The sequence below is a fragment of the Saccostrea echinata genome, unplaced genomic scaffold (genome assembly GCF_033153115.1).
Source record: "Saccostrea echinata isolate AGI-Se365-2 ecotype Australia unplaced genomic scaffold, CSIRO_AGI_Sech_v1 ptg000054l, whole genome shotgun sequence".
In the NCBI taxonomy this organism is placed as follows: Eukaryota; Metazoa; Mollusca; class Bivalvia; order Ostreida; family Ostreidae; genus Saccostrea; species Saccostrea echinata.
In genome coordinates, this window is record NW_026889803.1 from 2,395,923 (window position 1) to 2,420,437 (window position 24,515).

Sequence of the window (24,515 nt, forward strand, 5' to 3'; positions counted from 1 at the left end):
CCCTTAAGTTTGGTTTAGAAGAAAACTTACTTCACACTTTCATAGTTATAATCTTGCAAAACTTGAACTGCTCAGTATCTTTGTAGTGTGTACTGGTATTGTTTCTTTCATTCAAAGGTAGGAAGAAAAAATCCATGATGCAGGAGAAGTCAGTCACAGTTTGGAACATCCAGAGGAAAGCATGTTTGGGAGCCCTCTTTTTCGTGTACGTCTTGCTGTCCGTACCCTGTATCATAGATCTCGTGCACTACCTGATATCCAGCAAGGAACTAGAAGAGGTAAACATTGCTCTCCTATAAGGACTGTGTATGGCTCTCAATGATTCAATGAATTTAATTTTTTTTCCTTGATCAGAATTTGGTCCAATCATGATTGTCCAAAAGTTCTTCGTGAACCGTAGAAGAATTACATTTTTTATAAGATATACATGTAATTTTTACTAATTCGTTTTTTGCTACCCGAATTTGTCGGATCTGTTGAAAATAGCCTCGCAATTTGAAGTCTAGAAAAATTATACTACGTTGATGTGCGAAATATTAATTAATGTATTTCATTACAGACTATGCATATATTGGAAGAAACAGTGACGTTGCACTCCTCAACAACACGGGTGATTCAAGGTTTTCACTGTTTGTTTATGAATATAGACTGTGAAACTCGAATGTTGCGTCTTCTTTCCCAAAGTAGACACAGGTGTCTAAATGAAGATCACTTTTTTGAAGTAATCACTGCAATTGTAAAGTCAAGTCCGCAAAACAGCAGCTTTTATCCCTCTACAAATGGGTCTACCCAAAGTGCCTTTTCATCCTTTCCATGTGCTGAAACAACATTCCAGAACTTGCATACTGCAGCTCTTCCAAAGATTGGTTCTCTAGTGGTCCAGTCTTTAAAATACATACGTTCTTCTTACGCTGCTTTTGATGTTTTGGTTAAACTCTACTGGAACTGTTTTTCCAATGAACACACTGACATGCATCATTTCCTCCATGAGGTTAATTATGTAAAAGGGCACCTGTTGTCGTTCTTTTTAAAGGAAAAGTCACACGTTTCAATAAAACAATTGGATATTCTGTTGATAGAGAGGTTCAGACTTTCAGCAAATGGATCATCCGACTTGTGTTCAACAGCAATGCTTCAAGAATATTTGTCAACTGTTAATGAAATAAACGACATATCAAGTCAGCACTTGCAACGCTTGCTATGGTTTACTCAGTCCGAGTATAAATGGTCAATAATTGTCCAGTCTATGTACATTTTTGTCCTCTTAAGCCTACCGTTCATCTGTTGTTGGCATTTTGTCGAATACTGGCGTCGGCTCGTGCTTGTCCATAAATTATCACAAAGATACAACATGGTGACAGATCAACTGATGAAGGAAAAAATGGAGTTTAAGTCCATACTCAGTGAGGTCATTCCAAGGTCGAATTTTGGCGAAGTTGTCTCAGAAGGATCCAGGATGTCTTTGATGTCTTCAGCGTTTAGACCAGACTCTCAGTGCGAGCCAGCACAGGTATCTTTTTCAGATACTGAACTGTCCGATGGTGGCGATGACACGGATCGACCAATTCGGAACTCGAGGATATCGTCGGTAAATCGGTTCAAACAGAAGAGTGTACCGATGGGAACGATTCACGAGACATACAGCATCTACGACAAGATAACAAAGAAACTGTCCAGTAGGAGATCCAATCCGTCCGTGTCAAACGAAGTAACGATTTTTCGTTCAGACATTGTTGGATTTTCCCGAATAATGAAATATTTCACTGCATCTGAAATGGTGAATCTGGTGTCCTACCTGATGAAGTTGTTTGATGAGCGGATACAGCTGTATGATGTGTTTGTTCTGGGGAGAGAGGCGGACTCTTTCACGGTTATCTCTGGTAAGTCAGTGGTTTTGTGTTCATCGGGAAACCTTGTGTGGATGTAGGATATACTTGTCCTCTTCTCTAAAGAGAATAAATGTACACACAGGGAAGAAAATGAAAATGAGAATCCAAACTTTCAATTGTTCGCATACACATGTATATAATAAGCGATATAATTCAAAGTTTCAGATATATCATTGAAGCACGATAAGTTATACATTTATTGCATGAATGTTCAGGGAAATATGAAGATTTATCCAGCCAAGAAAAATCATTTCCTCCCGCGGGCGAAGCCCTCGGGGAATATGACTTTTCTTGGCTGAATAAATCATCATATTTCCCGAACATTCATGCAATAAATTGTTTATTATACCGCAACAAGCCAAGCTTTCAAAATAAATACACTTTCAAATTCGGTACCGCTCTTGAATTCACTTTCAGTTTTAAAAAATTTACTGAAGTCCCTTGGACATTTCACAGACAATTGTCTTCAATTTCTCTTCTTAAAGCATCCTTCTTGAAAAGAAGATCGCTAATTTCGTCACTGCTTGGTAAAGAAAACCTTTAAATTTCTATTATTGTAAATTTCGTGTCATCTGCTGCTCTCGGAAGTTTTCGTTCAACCAACGATGAGTATTGCGGGAAAATGCTCGAGGTCTCCGAAGAGGTTGAAAATGATGAAAAACATGACGACGACAGGGAAATATGAAGTTTTATAGCCCTGTCACATGACTATCTAGAACCAATCAGATAATATGTTGTATAGAATAGTTATAATGAGGTATGATAATATGTTTTATAACTTTCTCTACAAAATATCGCCAACTGTCTTGGTTAAAGCTGAACACGACTCGTAAATAGGCATACGCCATATTCGATTATACTATCTACGATATCAGCACCGGGATATACTCTTTGCATTCGTTACAACTGACTGCTTTATTGTCACGGGTATCGGCGTTGAATGGCGACATGTGTTCGTGCTGGTTATCTTGCATTGCCTTTGTTTATTTATTTTATTGCAGTGATGTGTATTTGTGTTTGTTTGTATACTGTACTGACCTGTGCGACTGTTGTAAGTTTCTTTGGTATCTTACTCTCCTGGTGTAGAAGAAGTACACAGTTACTTTTTGTCGCTACCGAGTTTTGTGTAGCATACGTCCGTCTTCACCGGTGACAACAGTTTACACTGAACAGTGACTAAAAGAGCGGCTTATATAGGCTCTCAGATACAGCGAGTAAATAATCGAATATGGCGAACAAATTCCTTTTACGAATCGTGTTCAGCTTTAAGCATCGAGGCATCACGTTTTACATTAAATTTGGATGATATAAAATATATTTTAAAAAGAACAGATTCTCGGGAGTATACCATGATCTGTACAAACATACATTTTTTCTAACAATAGAACTATTTTGGTAACCTTAACGATAGTGTAAATGATATTCGCAATTATCAGATTCCCTTGCAACAATACTTATGAACATTTGAAATGGATAGCAATAACACAGTGTACGAAACGCTAAACAATTACCATGTTTGGTGTAATTGTAAATTACTTTGAGTAGTTATTGACGATCATTCACAATGTAAAGTACGTATTAGAAACTGAAAATACACACATATTTTCCAGGTATATCATCGGCACAGACAACTCGCCACGCTTCAGAAATTGTGAACATGGCACTAGATTTGATGTCAATCAGTAGCGATTTAGAATTCCAGACAGGCCCCGAGACAAAATTGAGGCTCCGTATGGGAATTCACACTGGTAAGACACGAGTTTTATCTGGTCAATATGAATTATATTTATTTAATGCAACTTCCTTTCGAATTACATTAATTACAGTCAAACCAAACCTCGTTATTTGGAACTCGATGGGACTTGAAAAAAAATCGAGATATCCGAGGATTTGAGTAAAACTACATTAAGAAAAAGTGGTTGAGGTTTCCAAATTACTTTGACATATCCATGGTATTCGAGATATCGAGGTTTGAGATACCGAATTTCAACTGTATATATTTTTTTTTTTCTTTGGATCCAGGTATTGCCTACAGTAGACAGGTTGGTTTTCCAAGACCGCGGTACAATATTTGCGGAGATATTTTAGGAGTTGCCAAGAAGATTGTTCAAAATGCGCAGCGTAAGTTTCAGCTTTAAAGTGAAAGGATTTGATAAGAAAGTAAAAATCGGCCATCTATAATGAAATACAATTCACTATTTCCAAGTCATAATGGATTTGATTGGATACCAAAAATCAGCCAACTCTAACACGATTCATTGTTTTTCAGCCAATCAAATTCAAGTCAGCGAAACAACATATCAACTACTGTGTCGACATGTTGCATACAATCTAGGAAAGAGTGGTCATGTCACAACCGAGGTAGGTTAATAATTTGAAAATCTTATTTCTTAGTTTCTTTCTCAATGTACATTAACATATATTGCATTCCATTATCATATTTTAAAAAAAGTGTTTTTATTAAAGTGAATATTTTAACAATAAAAATTTCCTATCAGGCAAATAAGAATATCAAAGTTTATACTCTGAACGGACGTCGAGTGTCGGAGGATGTGACGGCTAGAGACTGTCCAGGGAAAAGGACCGCATGGATTCCTATACAACTGGAGCAGAAAGCACTGTACAGGTTGGTAATTACTGGTGAGATGTAGGGCCCAAGCAATCAGAAACTTCTTTATTTACCATCGCAGGCACGTAATATCGGGGGGGGGGGGGGCACCTTTTTTCCAAACATAACTTTTTACTAGTGAAAGGCCGATTGCCCCCCCCCCCCCTTTTTGTTGCAGTATAGGCAAATAAGGGTAATGTAGTAGTGTATGAATAAAATTTGGTACTGAAGGAAGTTGGAACCTACACCCCACGAAATAGGATTTTCGAGTTTGAACAACTTTCCTTTTTTTTCTTTTTTCTTTTCAAACTTTTTTTCTACGGAAGCCCGTTGAGGCCAGTTCAGAGAAAGATATATTTTTTTAAAAAATGCGTTTAAACATAATAATTATTGCGTTTAAACGCATAACATTGCGTTTAATCGCAATAATCATTGCGTTTAATCGCAAAAGATTGCAATTAAACGAAATCTTTTGTGTTTAAATGCAATAATTTTACGATTAAACGCAATACATTTTGCGTTTAAACGCAATAATATTTTTGCGTTTAAACGCAATAATATTGCGATTAAATGCAATACTTTTGAGATTAAATGCAATACTTTTGCGATTAAACGCAATAATAATTTTTGCGTTTAAACGCAATAATTTTTGCGTTTAAAGGTAATAATCTTTTGCGTTTAAACGCAATAATTTTACGATTAAACGCAATACATTTTGCGTTTAAACGCAATAATATTTTTGCGTTTAAACGCAATAAATTTTGGGTTTAAACGCAATAATTTTTGCGTTAAATCGCAATAAATGCAATACTTTTGCGATTAAACGCAATAATAGTTTTTGCGTTTAAACGCAATAATTTTTGCGTTTAAAGGTAATAATCTTTGCGTTTAAACGGAATAATTGTTCCTTTTAATGATTCGTTTTGCATTTAAACACAATGATACTGTAGTTTAAAAATTAGACATCAATAAGCCAAAGCTTATAATTACTAGGATCCAACACTTCAAAGAACCGTTTGGTTCTGTGTCTTTTTGCAAAATTTTCAAGTTTTTGAAAATTGTAGTAAAACAATGGCATCCTAACAAACCAGAATGTCTTACACGTATTAGAACCCAACACTCTTAATGAAGCTTTTGATCAATTGCTTACGTATCACAACTAGTATTGAACGTATCAGTGGTACTAATAAAAACTTGTCAATTTGGTAATACACATCGATCAGTCTGTTTTCATTTGATTTTGATCTCATATGATTCCATCACCTATGCTCTTGTGTTTACTGTATGCAATATTAGGAAAGGTTGTGAATATATATTTAAGTCTGAATACTTTATTATGTTGTACGTAATTCCAACATTTCATCAGTCTTTTCCTGAACTCCTTTATACATGAGTTAAACTTTGTGGCCGCAACGTGGGGGCCATTTTTTAATCATTTTTTTCCCTTTAGTCTTTTATTTAGAAGATCCATTCTAATTGTTTGCAGAAATTGTTTCAAAGTAGAAAAAATAACAAAATAGAAAAGTGATTTGTGATTGTAAGCAACTAACCAAATCTTCGTTAAGAATATATCGATCTAATAAGTTTAAAAATGTCTCGTTCTTAGGTTGCCTTTGTTTTTACAACCCGACATTTTTTCCTCCTCTATAAATTCACATCAGTAATTTATTCTTTCAGAGAGCGTTTGCTGGGAGGAATCTGATTCTATAAAGCTAGACAATACACAATTTCCAAATAAGTAAAAGGGAAAAAAATAAAATATATCAGTATGTGTGGGTCCGTTGTATTCTGCAAGGTTTGATACAAATGATTGCCTTTATACACAAAGATTATTAAGTTAAAACGCAACGATTATTACGTTTAAACGCAAAGATTATTGCGTTTAATCGCAAAATTATTGCGTTAAAACGCAAAAATTATTGCATTTGATCGCAAAAGCATTGCGTTTAATCGCAAAAAATCTATTCCGTTTAAGTGCGCAAAGCAATGCGTTTTATCGCAAAATTATTGCATTTAAACGCAAAAGATTGCATTTAATCGCAATTTTTTGCGATTAAACGCAAAGTGTTTTGCGTTTAAACGCAATATATATTGCGATAAAACGCAATCTTTTGCATTTAAACGCAATGGTTATTGCAATTTAACGAAATGTGTTGAGTTTAAACGCAATAAAAATATTTCTTTCTCTGAACTGGCCTCAAAGGGCTTCCGTATTTTTCAGGTAAGTTGAAATTTTTATTTTTTTCTCTGGCTGCCCCTCCCCCCTTTCAGAAACGATTATATAAGTCCCTGCATCGCAACATCACGGAAAAAAATACATAGTACTCCACTTATCTACTTAATTGCACTCTTTTTTCAATTTCGTTTGATTTTAAGTCTACTCTTTCTGTTTTCCAAATTTAAAGCAATTTGTCTTAAGGCTTACAATACAATAAAATCAGATTTTGTTTTTAATCAAAGATTTGAGGCTGAGGAGAATCGATATCTGGCACCGTTGAATTGGATGATGCCGAGTTGTTCCTACTCCATGGCATCTGGATCTACATCCCCCAGTATCTCCAACACAAGGTGTGCCTCACGTCAGAGCAGTTCCAGTCGCCCCCTCCGGATATCAACACAGGAGTCTTATAGAGGGCCATGGGATTCCAAGCATGGCAGTGCCAATCTAGACTTGTATCAAAGTTAGCAGAAATGTCTCAGAAAGCATTGGCTCTCTAAGTAATTAGGGATGTCTATTTTTGAAGATTAATCTTTTTCCAACTCCTAGGGCATTTGTGTCAATATTGATTTTTTTTCCTTTAAAACTTCATTAAGAAACATTGTAAATACCAGAATAATTTTGCTATTAAGAAATTCTTGATTATCTGCTTGACAAGTTAAAGATTCCACATCTTGATCAATAAAATGAGAAAAACTCTTTTGGAAGCTTATATGGTTTATTTGTTTCAAAGAGAGGGAAATGTGTGACATACACTTTGTGATATCAGCGAAGCTAATTAAATGACTAGACATTTGTAGAAAAGTAACACACCACTAAGAAACAGATCTAGACACACACACAAATCTCCATTTACTACCATCACAAACTGGATGAGCAATAACCTTTTTTCAATGCAAAAAACCTTAATATGTGGAGTAATTTGACATCATTCCACTTTTCTTCATCATACCAAAGTCAATAAAGTATTGAAAAGCAGTCTTGAGCTAAAATTGTTCTAGGAAATGTGTTATATAAAATAAATTAGATTTGAACAAAAACAAACTGACATTTATCATGGCATATGTTGTAAATGTAAAGCTACGGTAACTGCACTATTATTGACCATTATTATTTCAACAGGAAAGTTGATTCCACTAAAGCCGATGAGACACACCTTATATATTGTACTGAACTGTAAATTATTTAATTAATCTACCAATTCCATATTCAATTCCAAAATAAAAGCCAATTTCAGTTAATTCTTAAATTTCTACCTTCAGGAGTTTATATGGCCTAAAATAATCAACAGCCAATTCCATTTTTTTTTTCTGGTATAACTGATATAAAACTCTTCATTATTTGTGAGTTTAGATTACTTTCTTGGTTTAACTTATATCAGCTTTGTGGGGAAAAATCTACAAGTAATTTTAATGTACAGCATCCTTTCTAGTTTCTACACAACAGTAAGAAATAAAAAAATTGTAAAAACTTGTAGAAATGACAGAACATGTGCACTGATATGATATCATCTACATTGCCCTAGTACCTGTGCTCCTATAAATATCATGGCACTTCTAAATGGAAAAATAAGATCTGTTTTCACACACACATACAAATTCTCCAAGTCTCTGGGACTCACATATCACTAGTACACACACGGATAAGTCAGTGTATCTATATATTGCACATCAACAAGGAAGGTTAGCAACTAGAGACCCAGATGCCACTATGCTCACCTGAGCCATATTTCTCTCTCTGACAAATAATACGTAACTGAAACCCACTAAAGTGGACATACTCTTACAGTCCCCGACCTACAATTTCCAATCACAGTATACTGAAGCTTGATATAAAAATTTTACACTGTAATTTTGTTGCTTTACTGGAAGTCTACATATTTCTGTGCAAATCTTTGACCCCTTACTGTAGCCATGGTAACCCCACACTTGTCCTGAGGATTATGATACTAGAAGAACATGACGATATCAGTTGATGATTATTTAATTAATTGCTGTATCTATTTCAAGATTCTTTTTATTTTATATTTCTATATTTATAATAACTGCCCCAAAATTAATCTCAACAACAAGAAATTACATACATGTGTATATATTTCCTTGTAAAACTTTGCCCCTGTATTAAGGACAAACCCTAATCTTGGGGACCATAATTTGAGTAAATTTGAATCTGTATTATAAAAACTATCAAGGATGATTGTATGATGATTGTAATAGCTGCAGCTATTCAGTTCTTCACAAGAAAAAAGTTTTCCTATTTTGGCACATCCTAGTTCCAGCCATGATTTTTAAAAACATGAATTTAAACTCTTTAAGGGTGGTTTAATTTTTTTTTTTTTTTTTTTGGATTGGCTCTTTAGAAGATGAATTTAAAATGACACCATCCTGTCTCTACTATTAATTATTTATCTTCCCTTGGAAAGAGGTCCCCATGGGTGTTTTGAGTAATATTTTCTAAAACAAAAAAAAAAAAAAAATGGCCAGCGAGTCTGGAGAAATCCAAAATGTGAAAGGTTAACAGACAGATGACAAACAGATGTATAATAGAAAATTTGATCAGAAAAAGCTGGTTAGGGTATTCTACAAATAACCAGGAATTTTCTCATGGTAAAACTGATCAGAAAGAAATACAAAAAAAAAAAAACAGAAGTCTGAGACACCGTCGATTGTACATAATGCACCACATACTTTAATACAATATCCTATAAAAATGTATATATAAAAAAAAAATTGATTCATTATGATGGTTAAGGGATACAAATGTAGACACCCCACTATTTTTGGAGGGTAATACATTTTGTTACTGAAATAGTATTATACAGGTAAATGCTGGAGTGTGGTATCTGCAAATTTCTGAAGAATTCTGCATTTTATATGTTATACAAATGAGTGAAATAATATGTTTAACAAAAATAATAATACACATTTTCTTACATGAATGCCAAGGCAAACTGACAAACATTCATAAAACCTATAGAAAACAAAAACTGTTATACAGATATCTGATTGATAATGATTAAAGGTATACATGTATGTAGCTCATCTCAAAATAAGACATTTCCTGTAGAGACTAAAATAAAAAACAAACACAAAACAAAAATGCAGCATGTACAATGTATTACATTTGTTCAACTGTGTTACGGAACTTATGCAAGGAAAGAAGCAAGAAGCCCTTTAAGCATAGCTAGCAATAAATATATGCTGAAAAATATGTACATCTTTAATATAAAAAAGAGATATACCGGTAAGCAATGCAAATATCATCTCTTAAGATTTGTCAATAACAAATGGCGATATACAATAACAGAGATGTTTCTAACTGCTGGAAATGTAAACAGAACACAATATGGACTGTTGCTGCCCCACAGGATGGTCAGGGAGGGTGGTAATTATCCCCATACTGGTCAGTAGGGGGTTGTACAAGTCTTGTTACTCTACGTTATCCTTGCGCTTTAATTTCTCTGGATTTTCCGATGCCATATGGGTGAAGTCTTTGAATACATCATTAAATGTTTCATCTCCTGGTGGAATATGAAGACAAGTTTCATCAACTTAAATCATTTTAAATATTTAAAGGAGAACAAAGACACGAACAATGCTAAATAAGACTGTACACATTACAAACACTTATGACAAAGCATGATTTGAGTGCCAGTACATGCGAGTTCACTAGATATACCTAGAAGTCTCTGATGAGACTGTAGCTCTACTGGTGTGTACTTATAATAAAGGAAGATCTTATCATAAAAATAGCCTTCTTGTTTAAAAAAGTCTAATTGGACCAAAACTGTAGGAGGAGAAGTGTTTTAAAAGAATTCAAAGAAATTTCTCTATTTTTAGTAACCATGCCAAACCCCATATATTATGTATGGTATCTTAATATTATGTATTATGAACTGTGTATCTTAATATAGTCTAGTTGTGTACCAAGTCTTATTGAAACTGAAACATTTTGAAAGAATTTCAGAGAAATTTCTATTTTTAGTAACCATAGCAACACTGTTTGTCAAAATCAAAAACCGATACACAGAATTATGTGTCTTAGTGTAGTCTACTTGCATACCAAGTCTTCTTGAAATTGGACCAAAACTGTAGGAGGAGTAGCGCTTTGAAAAATTTACAAACAGATGGACCGATGATGGACCCCTTAACAATGCATAAGCTCTTAATAGAGCTAAAAATGACAATTTCTGTTGTTCCCATCATTCAAAAAACCTACTTCTAAAATGAACAGTCATAGTAATATAAGATACAATACTCCCTCTTATAAAAACATTCATTTTAAAAATAAAAGACCAATTTAATAAAACAAAATTAAGAAATCAAAAAAATCAATTTCTGGGCAATCAACATGAATTTGTTCAATTTTCTGGCACTGTGTGTCCAAAACAAGGTGGTTGCTCAATACAGCAAAAAGTAAAATGGACTAAAAGTAAATCTCTGAAATCAGACTATCTCTCACCTGGATTTCCCCCATCCTCTTTCATGTCCTCATTCAACTTTGCTAATCTCAATCTACAATGAAATAATTATTTATAATCCCTGTGACACTTTTACTGTCAATAGAATATAAAGACTGCTATCATTTAAGATTTTTAGGCACCACTATAGGAACTGAAGTCCAATGTTCAAGACTGTGATGCCGATTTTCAAATACAATAATTAAAAGGTATACCAGGGATACATATTTGTCCCTGAGTTTATTACAGCAATGTTAAAGAGGAAACAGAAACATAATCAGTTTTAACAGAATGGAACACAGTCTTATTTAATTACTACTGCAGCATACTTATCTATCTGAATTTGACTTCAAATAGAAATTGAAACAGTTTTTAATTGAAAAAAATACAGGATTTTTTTTTCACATGTTGCATCTTGTTTTCTAATTTCATTTTGGTAATTGGTTAATAATAGGGATGTCAACGAATAGTCAACTATTCAATTATCAGTCGAATGGACCAACTATCAAATAATTAAACAAAATTTCAAATAAGTAACTGCAAGAAAAAAGTGATAAGGAAATAGAATTCTCATCTCAAACTGAGAATCCTTCTATCCGTCTTTCCTTAGACACAGTGGATATGATAATTTTCCTCAATAAAAACTGTTGATTTTCCATGTACATGAAGAAAGTACAGTAATTACATATGCGTCATTACCACTAGAATTATTTATCAATTACTATCTGTTTTGTTTTTGTAATAAATTATGCATCACTATACTTGGCTTTGTTTGAAAAATTATTAACTGGACTTTATCCAATAACAATGTACCCATTATACGAGGGTTGTCCCAGAAAAACACGAACTTTTTCAATATTTTTTGTTTTACTAATATTATAAAGTTAAAAATTGACACGCACCATAATAAACATTTTTTTTTTTTACAAAATTCACAGAAATTTCAATAAAATATCTCTATAAATAATATTTTTCTCTCTGATAAATGACTCATTCAAAATAGCTCCCGGCGCAACACCGACGACGTCAAACGTAGCTCGGAATCGTGCGTCTTAAAAAATTCCTTCAAAGCAGAAATTCGATACTACATTTGATTTTCTTTTAGTTACCGAGTTATCCATTTCAACATACTACAGTGAAGAATAAATCAAGGAATTAAAATCTTTTAATGGACAATTTCCCAACCCCAATGAACTTAACTGCTCGCACAGTTAACGGCGGTCTCCACATATGACGTCCAGCTCTAGACTTTTCAGTTTGTCATCATTTTTGTTGGTCTACCAAACGCTTCTTCCATCGGATAACCAGTCCATCCACCTTTGAACTTCTTTTACGATGTATAAAACAGTGTTCGGTACATGTACTTGTGTCGTTCCCTCGTTCCCAGCTCTTTTCCCGAATGAACAGGAGTCATAGCTTGCTCCACACAGTAATGATTGATAATTTGGTGTGCGGCATTATCGCCCGACGTCACCATTTTTGACAATATCTAACTAATAGTGTTAGGTCATACAACATCATATTTTTGTTATTTATGATGTCAAAGTCTTTTTTTTTTTTTTTTTTTTTTTTTTTTTACACACAAGTACTTCAGATCGTGCAGTTTCTATGGATGTAATTTTTGTCACATTATATTTCCGTATAGACTTGTAATAAAGAAAACATAGATGGCAATTCTAATTTTGAAAGTCAAGAAATTGCCGTGCACCGACCACCGATATTTAACACTCTTTAAATGCCGTTTCTAAATGCATATGACACTCCAGCCTAATGGTATTTGGCCAAAATGATGAAAATATCATTTCCAAACATTGTGCCAAAAATGAATAATTTTGGTCAGGTAGTTTATGAACTATTTAAAAAGTTCAGGTTTTTCTGGGACAACCCTCATATATTGTTATTTCTAAGAATGTTTAAATGCGGGGAACATACTGTAGCCGTGGAAGTACTGCCGTGAGAAGTTTTGACACCTTGATAATTATTAAAACAATTCTCTTATATTGTAAGGACATGATAGCAGGGGCAATCAATAATTGAACAAGTATTATTTAACTGTTGATGTGTGGATAGTGTGTGTTTAACCACCCTCCCTTTTCAATTTGTTAATAAGCTTTAAAAAATATCGTACTGACCATTTTTTATGCTTACTAAAATAAAAACTGACTGTACTAACCAATTTATGAATGTATTGACGGGGAAATCATACATTTTTCAGAAATACCGTCTCAAAAATATAAACACCTTATCCACACATTAGTTGCATGTGAACATCTGTGTGTAACATAGGCAATTGATGTTCGGTAACTTTTTTATATAAGTTTACGTAAAAGGGTTTTTGAGTTATAAATAAATACACCATGTACCAATGAAGTTTGAAATAAAATTTTATTTTCAGAAAATGTTCCGAATATTTGACTATCGTTCGAATAACGCAATCGAATGTTCGACTAAGGAAAATAAATATTTTGACATCCCTAGTTAATAAGTTCTGCAAATTTCCAGCTCATTAATATAAGGAGCCCACATGGCAAATGCTAACATTAATTAGCATTAAACCTTGACTACAGTGTATGACACAATTAGTACAGGGATTCAGAAGGAACACCTCTAGATCAACAAATACTGAGTACTGACAATTAATGAATCCACTCTCATTAATATGTATTCTTTCAAAATTCTGTTTCTGTCGTTTTTCAAAATAAAATACACTGTATTAAAATATATGAGCTCAAGTTTCATGAGAATATGCAAATCCTATGTATTTACCGAGTGATCTACTTTCTACAGCTCGACTGTTTGACATTTTGTTTGTATACATTTGAGGTAACACATACAAAGACAGTAAATATAACCTCCCACAGACTTAACTATATAAGTGTACTCACAATGTTACAATATCAGCATTGGCAGCACTGACTGCTATCTCTAGAGGGTCCTAAAGGAAAGAGAATTATAAAGGGATACTCATATCAAGTAATATACATATAAAGTCCATATAAAATTATTCTGAAAGTATTCATATGCTATAACTGACCTGTCCACTGCCATCTTTAGCATGTAAATCTGCTCCTCTCTTAAGGAATTGACACACTTGTCTATTAAAAAAAATAATTTCTTAAAACATGTAAACAAGGTTAAAAAAAAGGTTGTCACATAAATAAAGAATGCAATCTGGGATCAGTTTGGTATTAGTTTATTTCCTTTCGAGATGCCATCCTTACCCTGTGTGTCCTTTGATGGTGGCATGGTGCAGAGGGGTTCTCCCTAGCTTGTCTTTGCGATCAACTTTAGCACCATTCAACAGCAGAAACTCAGTTATTGTTAACGAACCCTGCAAATATAAACATTGAATGAAAAAGTCCCTGACACTGAGAATCACGGCCAGGAACACGTTAAGTTCCTAGACAGTACCGTTGTCAGAAACCTTTAAAGTTAAGCACTTAAACTGGTTCGTTGTCATGAACATACAGGTGAGGTTATGTTAAAATCCGTCCGGTGTCATGACTTGAGTGGACAGGCTGTGAGAAGTTTTTCGTTTCTCAGGTTAAATTATCTATAACAATGTCTGAAATTGCAATGGGAAACAGGGCTGACACCGTATTTGGTGCTGTATGAATTTCAGCCATTAAAAACAAGTAATAAAAGAAGAGTTTGCGTTGGCGACATTAACTCTGTTGAAATCACTTGTGGCTTTGATTCGTTTTCCTACTGAGATGTTATATTTTTCGTAAATAGAATATAATATACACACCAATTGGTGCAGACAGTATCAAGACATGTTGTAAGCCTTTATAGAAAAATTGAGAACAAATTAAAACTGCAAATTTTGATTTATTTCAATTTTTGTCCGTTGTCATGACAAGATACAAAAATTCAGTCCATTGTCATTGGTCCGTTGTCGCTACTGTACTGTATACACTACGATCTTATGTTGTTTTAATATTGTTAAGCATGCCATCAAAAAGAGAGGTGTGACGGTACATATTGTCGTTTTGTACATATTGACGTCGGCGACAATGCGTAATGGAAGACAAACTGTACAGTCAAGCATCAGCACGTTTTGTCGTGGGCGACCATATGTACTGTGACCATTGGCACATTTTGTCGCAGATATACTGTGTTGAATATTTACTAAGGTCGTGAAGAGAGAGAGAGAGAAAGAGATTGAAACACATACACAGAGAAAGAGAAAGAGAGAGATCTAGACAGACAGAAGGATAGACAAAGTGTTTGGCTGATAAATAAGTAAACAAGTTGTATTTATTTAGCATTACTCGCAATACTGTAGGGAGAAATGGTGTTGCTCAGTGTCCAGCATTGGTTTACATGACTATGATATGTCAAAATACTGTAATTCTTGAGATATCTGAAAAATCAGTCTATTCTTTTTTCTCGTTATATATACATTGAATATATGAGATTGAAAGTTATTTGTTCAGTAGAAATGTTATCTGGAATTCATTTTTTTTTTTTGCTTAATTCTCATACGAGTGCCAATATAATTGGTGTGGGGATTGACATATTTTTAGCTCACCTGGCCCCAAGACCATAAACTGAGAAAAGACTTAAGGTGGTATGGGATGCCAAACGAAACTTCTCCTACAAATTTATTTACCCAAATTAGGAGGATTTGAAATACCCCAACCTTTCAGTGTGTTAAATTGTAATTTTAATAATTTTCAATTATTTTAATGAGAAATACAAAAAATTGATTTTTTCTTATGTAATTCTTTTTTCAAAAGCTTAATATTATAGGCAGGAGTTTACTAATATAAAGTCTATATAAAACAAAAATTACAAGAAATATGTCTTAGTATTTTTTTTAATTTTCAACAAAAAATAAACCTAAACAAGAGGCCCATGGGCCACAACGCTCACCTGAGTCAATATGGCCCTGCTGTTCTTCGTCAGCAGATTTCTTCTCCTATATTTCTCCTATATATTCATATATAAAGCTTTGATCGCCTGTTCTAGGCATACCCTACCCCAAGGTGCCATGTTTTGAATGAAATTGAATATAAACCTTCTGAGGATGCTTCTATCTTCACATAACTAATCATGATTTTGCTGTTCTTTAAAACAGAATTTTAAATATGTCTAACACCCTACCCTGAGGGGGGGGGGGGGGGGGTGTCATGATTTGAACAAACTTGAATGTACACTAACTGAGGATGCTTCCATATCAATATGACTGATCATGGCTTTGTTGTTCTTGAGAATGAAGAAGATTTTTAAAGATATTTCCTGTATATGTTCTTTTGTAAAACTTTGATCCCCCATTATGGCCCCACCCTACTACTGGAGGATGCCTTGAACAAGCTTGAATCTACAATATTTGGGGATGATTCCATATCAATATGACTAAGTGTGGCTTTGTTGTTCTTGAGAAGAAGATTTTTAAAGAATTTTCCTATATATTCCTATGTAAAAATTTGATCCCCCATTGTAGCCCCACCCTACCCCCGGGGGTCATGATTTGAACAAATTTGAATCTACACTACTTGAAGATGATTCCATATCAATATGACTAATTGTGGATTTGTTGTTCTTGAGAAGAAGATTTTTAAAGATTTTCCCTATATATTCCTATGTAAAAGTTTGATCCCCCACTGTGGCCCCACCCTACCCCCAGGGGTCATGATTTGAACAAACTTGAATGTACACTACCTGAGGATGATTCCAAATCAATATGACTAATTGTGGCTTTGTTGTTCTTGAGAAGAAGATTTTTAAAGATTTTTCGTATATATTCCTATGTAAAAGTTTGATCCCCCATTGTGGCCCCACTCTACCCCTGAGGTATTGATTTGAACAAACTTGAATCTACACAACCTGAGGATGATTCCATATCAATATGATTAATTGTGACTCTGTTGTTCTTGAGAAGAAGATTTTTTTCTAATATTCCTATATAAAACTTTGATCCCTCATTGTGGCCCCACCCTACCCCCAGGGGTCATGATTTGAACAAACTTGAATCTACACTACCTGAGGATGATTCCATATCAATATGACTAATTGTGGCTTTGTTGTTCTTGAGAAGAAGATTTTTAAAGAATTTTCCTATATATTCCTATGTAAAAATATGATCCCCCATTGTAGCCCCACCCTACCCCCGGGGGTCATGATTTGAACAAACTTGAATCTACACTACCTGAGGATGATTCCATATCAATTTGACTAATTGTGGCTTTGTTGTTCTTGAGAAGAAGATTTTTAAAGATTTTTCCTATATATTCCTATGTAAAACTTTGATCCCCCACTGTGGCCCAAACCTACCCCTGGGGGTCATGATCTGAACAAACTTGAATCTACACTACCTGAGGATGATTCCATATCAGTATGACTAATTGTGGATTTGTTGTTCTTCAGAAGAAGATTTTTAAAGATTTTCCTTATGTATTCCTATGTAAAACTTTGATCCCCCATTGTGGCCCCACCCTACCCCCGAGGGTCATGATCTGAACAAACTTGAATCTACACTATGTAATGAAGGTTTCACATAAGTATAAACTTTTCTGGCTCAATGGTTCTTGAGAAGAAGATTTTTAAAAGATGACACCAAATTTTCACCAATTCTTAATTATCTCCCCTTGGAAGAGGGCATGGCCCTTCATTTGAACAAACTTGAACCCCCTTCACCCAAGGATGCTTTGTGGCAAGTTTGGCTGAAATTGGCCCAGTGGTTCTGGAGAAGAAGTCGAAAATGTGAAAAGTTTACAGACGGACGGACAGACGGACAGACAGACAGACGGACTACAGACAAAATGTGATCAGAAAAGCTCACTTGAGCTTTCAGCTCAGGTGAGCTAAAAACTGGGAAAGTTTCATTTCTTGAAAACAGACGGATAACATTTCATGAAAGTCTACAATTAGAATGTATCTTAATATGTTAGCAAAATGAAATAAACAAATTGAAAAAATAGATTAAATAGAAAATATAGGATACATTTAAAACTTTTTGAATTAAAAGATCCGAACGGAAGAGTTATGGTCCTTCTTTATTTTCCAAGGGTTGAAAAAAACCTGGGTGCTATTTCAGAAATGATGAGCATTTTTTCCCAAACTTAAAAAAAAATAGCACTTTGTTGCAGTGGTAGTTTTCAACTTTGAACTGTTTTGAAAACAATACATGGACAATCGCTTTCCAAGACGTGTCTCGTTCAGATCAATTGCACTCATCTAATCGTTTTAGGACTGTATACAACAGCTAGCTGCTTTATGACCAAACAGTGACTTCTTGAATTAAATAACAAAGAAGACCAGCTCTGGTTAACGTGATAATTGATTGGTCATAATTCAGCACAATGTGAAGTATAATCGCACTTATCCATGCCTCACCGCACACAACGTGCTGTACAGTTACTCAAACAATTGAAACATAGCTTTTGCTTAAAAGTGTTCAAAAGCAGCGATGTTGAAACTACCTTTCACAGGTATTTGCTTTTTAAATGACCATAGTACAATTATATAAGTAAATTTATATACTTGCAATTTTTTTTGTCTATTTTTACTTAAAATGCCGACTTGTGAGAACTAAAATTAGCTTCAGAGTGTTCTTTTAAACGGTGTATCTACAAATTTTGACCCGATAATAAGCACTCATGCAAATCAAAACAATACTTCAAACGGAAATATGTCATAACGTGGAGGTATCCCATACTACCTTAAGTCAAAATTTCAAATCAGTATAATTTTTGAAATAATTTTAATAATGAAACACATTTTCGCCGGCGACAATATGAACAGGACGACTAAATGTTTCGCCACAATCACGCTACATGAATAGCATACGAGATACGTCAAGGAAATCGCAGAAATCAGTTCGGTATTCAAAAGTTTAAATACTAAAGTGGGAAGTGGGGGGGGGGGGGGGGCTTTTGAATTAATATGACTAATAATGGCTTTGTTTTCTAAAGAAGAAATTTTTATTGATATAACCTTTATATCCCTTTGTTTAACTATGATCCCCTGTTTGGCCCCTCTGTGGGATCATGATCTGAACAAATTTAAATCTACATTACCTGAGGATGCTTTTATTTTATTATGACCAATGACGTTTTTGCTGTTCTTGAGAATAAGATTTTTAAATGATTTCCCCTATGTATTCCCATGTTAAACTTTGATTTGAATAAAATTGAATCCACACTACCTGAGGATGCTTCCATATAAATATGACCAATCATGGCTTTGCTGTTCTTGAGAAGAAGATTTTTAAATATTTTTCCTATGCTATCCTAGGTAAAATTTTGATAGCCCACTGTGGCCCCATCCTACCCCCGGGGGTCATGATTTGAACAAACTTGCTAACTATTCAGCGATACTTCCACATAAGTTTCATATTATCGGCCGAAGATGAAAATCAAACTGCGGCCTGGCGAACGATGATCGGGCGACGGTTGGCCAACTTATAAATATTTTTACTTTTAAAGGTATCGATGTTCCTAGGAATTAATATGACTACTCTGCGTCACCCGATACTATAGTGTCGGCGATCATATTTTTTCAGCTGACGATACGAAAATAAATTGTTCGCCCGACCATCGGCTTCAATGTGACCTAAGCATAATATTTTAATTTTGTTATACTGATGATATACAAGGAATTGTATATGTTTGCATAATAGCTAGGATGTAGGTTCCTAAGAGAAAATGAATTGAAAATAAAAACATCGCTGAATAGTTAGCACGTTGGTGTGAGCTGCTTTAAGACAACCCCGAGATTCAAATATATTTGTAATATGCTTTGTATCTTTTTTTTTTTTTTTGAGTTAAGCATATATTTGATCATTTCTGTTGCATTTTATTGATTTACTTACATGTTAAGAAAAATGACACCGGACCAGACAAACTTAACATGTACTGACAACGGACTTTTTGCTTATAAATTGCGATTTCTTAAAACATGTTAGCTACAAAAGGCTGTCAGTTGCCTTATACATTGCAAATGAAGTTTCTCTTCATATTTTAAAATAAAAGAACCATTTCGATGAATTAAATATAAGAAATATATAATTTTCTAGCTCACGACCATGGCTTCACACATGGGCATGTTATCGCCAACCAAAACTCCTCAAAATGTATTATGGATATCAAATACATAAATCTTTGTATGGAATACTGAATGTTGTATCTGTTTCCCAAAATTCAAATTTATTCTTAGAATTTGTCAAAAACGTTAAAATTTAGGCATTATGTATAAATTCTTGTATCTTTTGCATGACACCGGACGGATTTTATCATAACCTCACCTGTATGCTCATGACAACGAACCAGTTTTAGTGCTTAACTTTTAAGGTTTCTGACAACGGTACTGTCTAGGAACTTAACGTGTTCCTGGCCATGAGAATGCAAAACATAAGGACATCATCTGATACATATTTTTTCAAACTTTTTCATCATTGAACATTAATAGTTAAAGTTAACAATTTCTATAGTAACACACATAACAAAAACTGTTCTACACACAGGTCACAGTTTTTTTCATGTGCTATATATTAATGACCTCTGAAAATCTAAATACATGTATAACAGAATACACGGATTTTAGCTATCCCAAGAGCTTCACTAGAAGCATGTTTTCCTTCATACCCTAAAATCAGACAAAGAAATCATCCAAGTGCTTTCTATCTCCATAGGGAGTTTGACCGAACTTCACTGAAAGTCCCACTTAGTGTCTACAGCTTTCTAACAGTCCTACTTACAGTGTCTACATCTTTATGACAATCCCACTTACAGTATCAACAGCTTTCTAACAGTCTCACTTACAGTGTCTACAGCTTTATGACAGTCTCACTTTCAGTGTCTACAGCTTTCTGAAGGTCCCACTTACAGTGTCTACAGCTTTCTGACAGTCCCTGACTTACAGTATCAACAGCTTTCTAACAGTCTCACTTACAGTGTCTACAGCTTTCTGACAGTCCCACTTATTGTGTCTACAGTTTTCTGACAGTCCCACTTACAGTGTCTACAGCTTTCTGACAGTCCAACTTAGTGTCTACAGTTTTCTGAAAGTCCCACTTAGACTTTCTGAAAAACCCACTTACAGTGTCTACAGCTTTCTGACAGTCTCACTTTCAGTGTCTACAGCTTTCTGACAGTCCCACTTACAGTGTCTACAGCTTTCTGACAGTCCCTGACTTACAGCATCTACAGCTTTCTGACAATCCCACTTACAGTGTCTACAGCTTTCTGACAGTCCCACTTACAGTGTCTACAGCTTTCTGACAGTCCCACTTACAGTGTCTACAGCTTTCTGAAAGTCCCACTTACAGTGTCTACAGCTTTCTGACAGTTCCACTTACAGTGTCTACAGCTTTCTGAGGGTGCCACTTACAGTGTCTACAGCTTTCTGAGGGTCCCACTTATTGTGTCTACAGCTTTCTGACAGTCTCACTTACAGTGTCTACAGCTTTCTGACAGTCCCACTTATTGTGTCTACAGTTTTCTGACAGTCCCACTTACAGTGTCTACAGCTTTCTGACAGTCCAACTTACAGTGTCTACAGCTTTCTGAAAGTCCCACTTAAAGTGTCTACAACTTTCTGAAAAACCCACTTACAGTGTCTACAGCTTTATGACAGTCTCACTTTCAGTGTCTACAGCTTTCTGAGGGCCCCACTTACAGTGTTTACAGCTTTCTGACAGTCCCTGACTTACAGTGTCTACAGCTTTCTGACAGTCCCTGACTTACAGTGTCTACAGCTTTCTGACAGTCCCACTTACAGTGTCTACAGCTTTCTGACAGTCCCACTTACAGTGTCTACAGCTTTCTGAGGGTCCCACTTACAGTGTCTACAGCTTTCTGACAGTCCCACTTACAGTGTCTACAGCTTTCATAAGGGGTGTCTTTCCCTCCTCATCCTGGTTGACCCAGTTAGGGTCTGCTTTGTTGGCCAGGGCCTCTAACATGACCGGGAGATTGCGGGCCTGAACTGCCTTGTACAACAGCAGATTAGGATCCAGTTTACTCATGTCCTCCCATGAAGTAGTAGAAGTTGTGTCATCTCCATCTTCTAAATCTGAACCTTCTGAACTCTCGAGTTCAATGCCTAGAAATTTGTTTTTAAAAGATTGAATCTTAATAAGTTGTAACCAATTTCCACAAATTCAAATGCTGCAAGAAAGGCTGTTTTGTGTGAAGTACAAGTTTTCACCATTACTCTAAAAGAAAACTTGTTGAAAAATTTTTTTGGCAGTTGCTTAGATTTTTACTCAAAGAAAAAGACCAGTATACATCTAAAATGTCATAATGAACTTGTGATATCTGGTTTTAAAAAATATTTTTTTTTATATATATTTTTAAAGTATATTGAACTATTGAAAACATTCTTTCCAGCATTGTCTGATATAAGACTTAACAAGAGGCCCATTGGCCACATCGCTCACCTGAGTAACTTTGGCCATGCTGTTCTTTACCAGATTTCCCCCCTTGTAATACCTATTGTGGCCCCACCCTACCCCCGGGAGTCATGATTTGAACAATTTAGATTCTACACTACCCCAGGATGCTTCCAAATAAGTTTCAACTTTTCTGGTCCAGTGGTTCTCGAGAAGAAGATTTTTAAAGATTTTTCTTATATATTTCAATGTAAAACTTGGATTCCCTATTGTGTCCCCACCCTACCCCCAGGAGTCATGATTTGAACAATGGATGCTTCCACTTTAAGTTTCAGCTTTTCTGGCCCAGTGGTTCTTGAGAAGAAGATTTTAAAAGATTTTTCCTATATATTTCAATGTAAAACTTGGATTCCCTATTGTGGCTCCGCCCTACCCCGGGGGTTCATGATTTGAACAACTTAGAATCTACACTACCCCAGGATGCTTCCACTTAAGTTTTAGCTTTTCTGGCCCAGTGGTTCTTGAGAAGAAGATTTTTAAAGATTTTCTTATATACTTCAATGTAAAACTTGGATTCCCTACTGTGGCCCCACCCTACCCCTGGGGGTCATGATTTTTACAATTTAGAATCTACACTATCCCAGGATGCTTCCATATAAATTTCAGCTTTTCTGGCCCAGTGGTTCTTGAGAAAAAGATTTTTAAAGATTTTTCCTATACATTTCAATGCATAACTTGGATTCCCTATTGTGTCCCCGCCCTACCCCCAGGGGTCATGATTTGAAAAATTTAGAATCTACACTACCCCCAGGATGCTTCAATATAAGTTTCAGCTTTTCTGGCTCAGTGGTTCTTGAGAAGAAGATTTTTTAAGATTTTTCCTATATATTTCAATGTTAAACTTAGATTCCCTATTGTGTCCCCGCCCTACCCCCAGGAGTCATGATTTGAACAATTTAGATTCTACACTACCCCAGGATGCTTTCATATAAGTTTCAGCTTTTCTGGTCCAGTGGTTCTTGAGAAGAAGATTTTTAAAGATTTTTCTTATATATTTCAATGTAAAACTTGGATTCCCTATTGTGGCCCTGCCCTACCCCCAGGGGTCATGATTTTTACAATTTAGAATCTACACTATCCCAGGATGCTTCCACATTTGTTTCAGCTTTTCTGGCCCAGTGGTTCTTGAGAGGAAGTTTTTTTAATGACCCCACCATATTTTTGTCTTTTCTTGATTATCTCCCCTTGTAAGGGGACTTGGCCCTTTATTTTAACAATTTACATTCCCCTTCACCCAAGGACACTTTGTACCAAGTTTGGTTAAAATTGGCCCAGTGGTTCTTGAGAAGAAGTTGAAAATGTGAAAAGTTTACAGAAGGACGGACAGACGACGGACAACGGGTGATCAGAAAAGCTCACGTGAGCTTTCAGCTCAGGTGAGCTAAAAATTCTATAAGCTGTACCATCATAATGGTCTTGACTTAAACAGTTTTGAAAAGATGCTTAAATAGCAATAAAACTTATTGCTCTTTAAATGAATGCCTGAAAGAATTTATCCGATATATTCCTGTGAAAAACACAGGACCCCTACTGTAACCCAAAGACCATGTTTTCTTAAAGAGTGTATTCTAAGTAAACTTTGAATCCTTACGCAGGTGAGTTAAGGCTAGGTATAGTCATTTCTATGCAAATAATCAAATTAAAATGCCTAAGGACTATATCTATTACACAGAAAAAGTTAAAACTTATTGTATTATACTTACTTGGTACCCACGACATGAGATAGCTAGTATACACTTATCCACTGGCTGTGAGTGGGATAGCTCTTTTATCAAACCCGCGACAGGAACTATTCCCCGAGGGCTTGTATAAGTTTCCTCAAATTCCGATCAAATGAGAAAATGCCCAAGATTTGTGCAGCAGTTTTATCAATCTATAGAATATTCTTCTTTGCATTATACAATTTTTTTGTAAAAATAAATAGGGTAAGCCCTTGTGCTGAA

At 35.0% G+C, this 24,515-nt stretch overlaps 2 protein-coding genes across 4 annotated transcripts in view; one reads left to right on the forward strand and one right to left on the reverse strand.

The window, feature by feature from the left end:
• Window positions 1-7,209, forward strand: part of LOC133172631 (uncharacterized) — a 33,698-nt gene extending 26,489 nt beyond the window's left edge. The window contains exons 15-21 of the mRNA XM_061307564.1: window positions 118-278; window positions 560-1,880; window positions 3,500-3,637; window positions 3,912-4,010; window positions 4,159-4,250; window positions 4,388-4,515; window positions 6,958-7,209. Of these exons, the coding sequence (XP_061163548.1) occupies window positions 118-278; window positions 560-1,880; window positions 3,500-3,637; window positions 3,912-4,010; window positions 4,159-4,250; window positions 4,388-4,515; window positions 6,958-7,183 (2,165 nt within the window). The 3' untranslated portion in view covers window positions 7,184-7,209. The remainder of the gene's footprint in view (window positions 1-117; window positions 279-559; window positions 1,881-3,499; window positions 3,638-3,911; window positions 4,011-4,158; window positions 4,251-4,387; window positions 4,516-6,957) is intronic.
• Window positions 7,210-7,414: 205 nt separating this feature from the next.
• LOC133172590 (arf-GAP with coiled-coil, ANK repeat and PH domain-containing protein 2-like) overlaps window positions 7,415-24,515 on the reverse strand; it is a 64,586-nt gene continuing 47,485 nt past the window's right edge. For all 3 annotated transcript variants that reach the window (XM_061307516.1, XM_061307515.1, XM_061307514.1), the window contains 6 exons: window positions 21,994-22,223; window positions 14,396-14,505; window positions 14,209-14,269; window positions 14,060-14,109; window positions 11,177-11,229; window positions 7,415-10,235 (listed from right to left, as the gene is read on the reverse strand). In XM_061307516.1, the coding sequence (XP_061163500.1) occupies window positions 10,144-10,235; window positions 11,177-11,229; window positions 14,060-14,109; window positions 14,209-14,269; window positions 14,396-14,505; window positions 21,994-22,223 (596 nt within the window). In that variant the 3' untranslated portion in view covers window positions 7,415-10,143. The remainder of the gene's footprint in view (window positions 10,236-11,176; window positions 11,230-14,059; window positions 14,110-14,208; window positions 14,270-14,395; window positions 14,506-21,993; window positions 22,224-24,515) is intronic.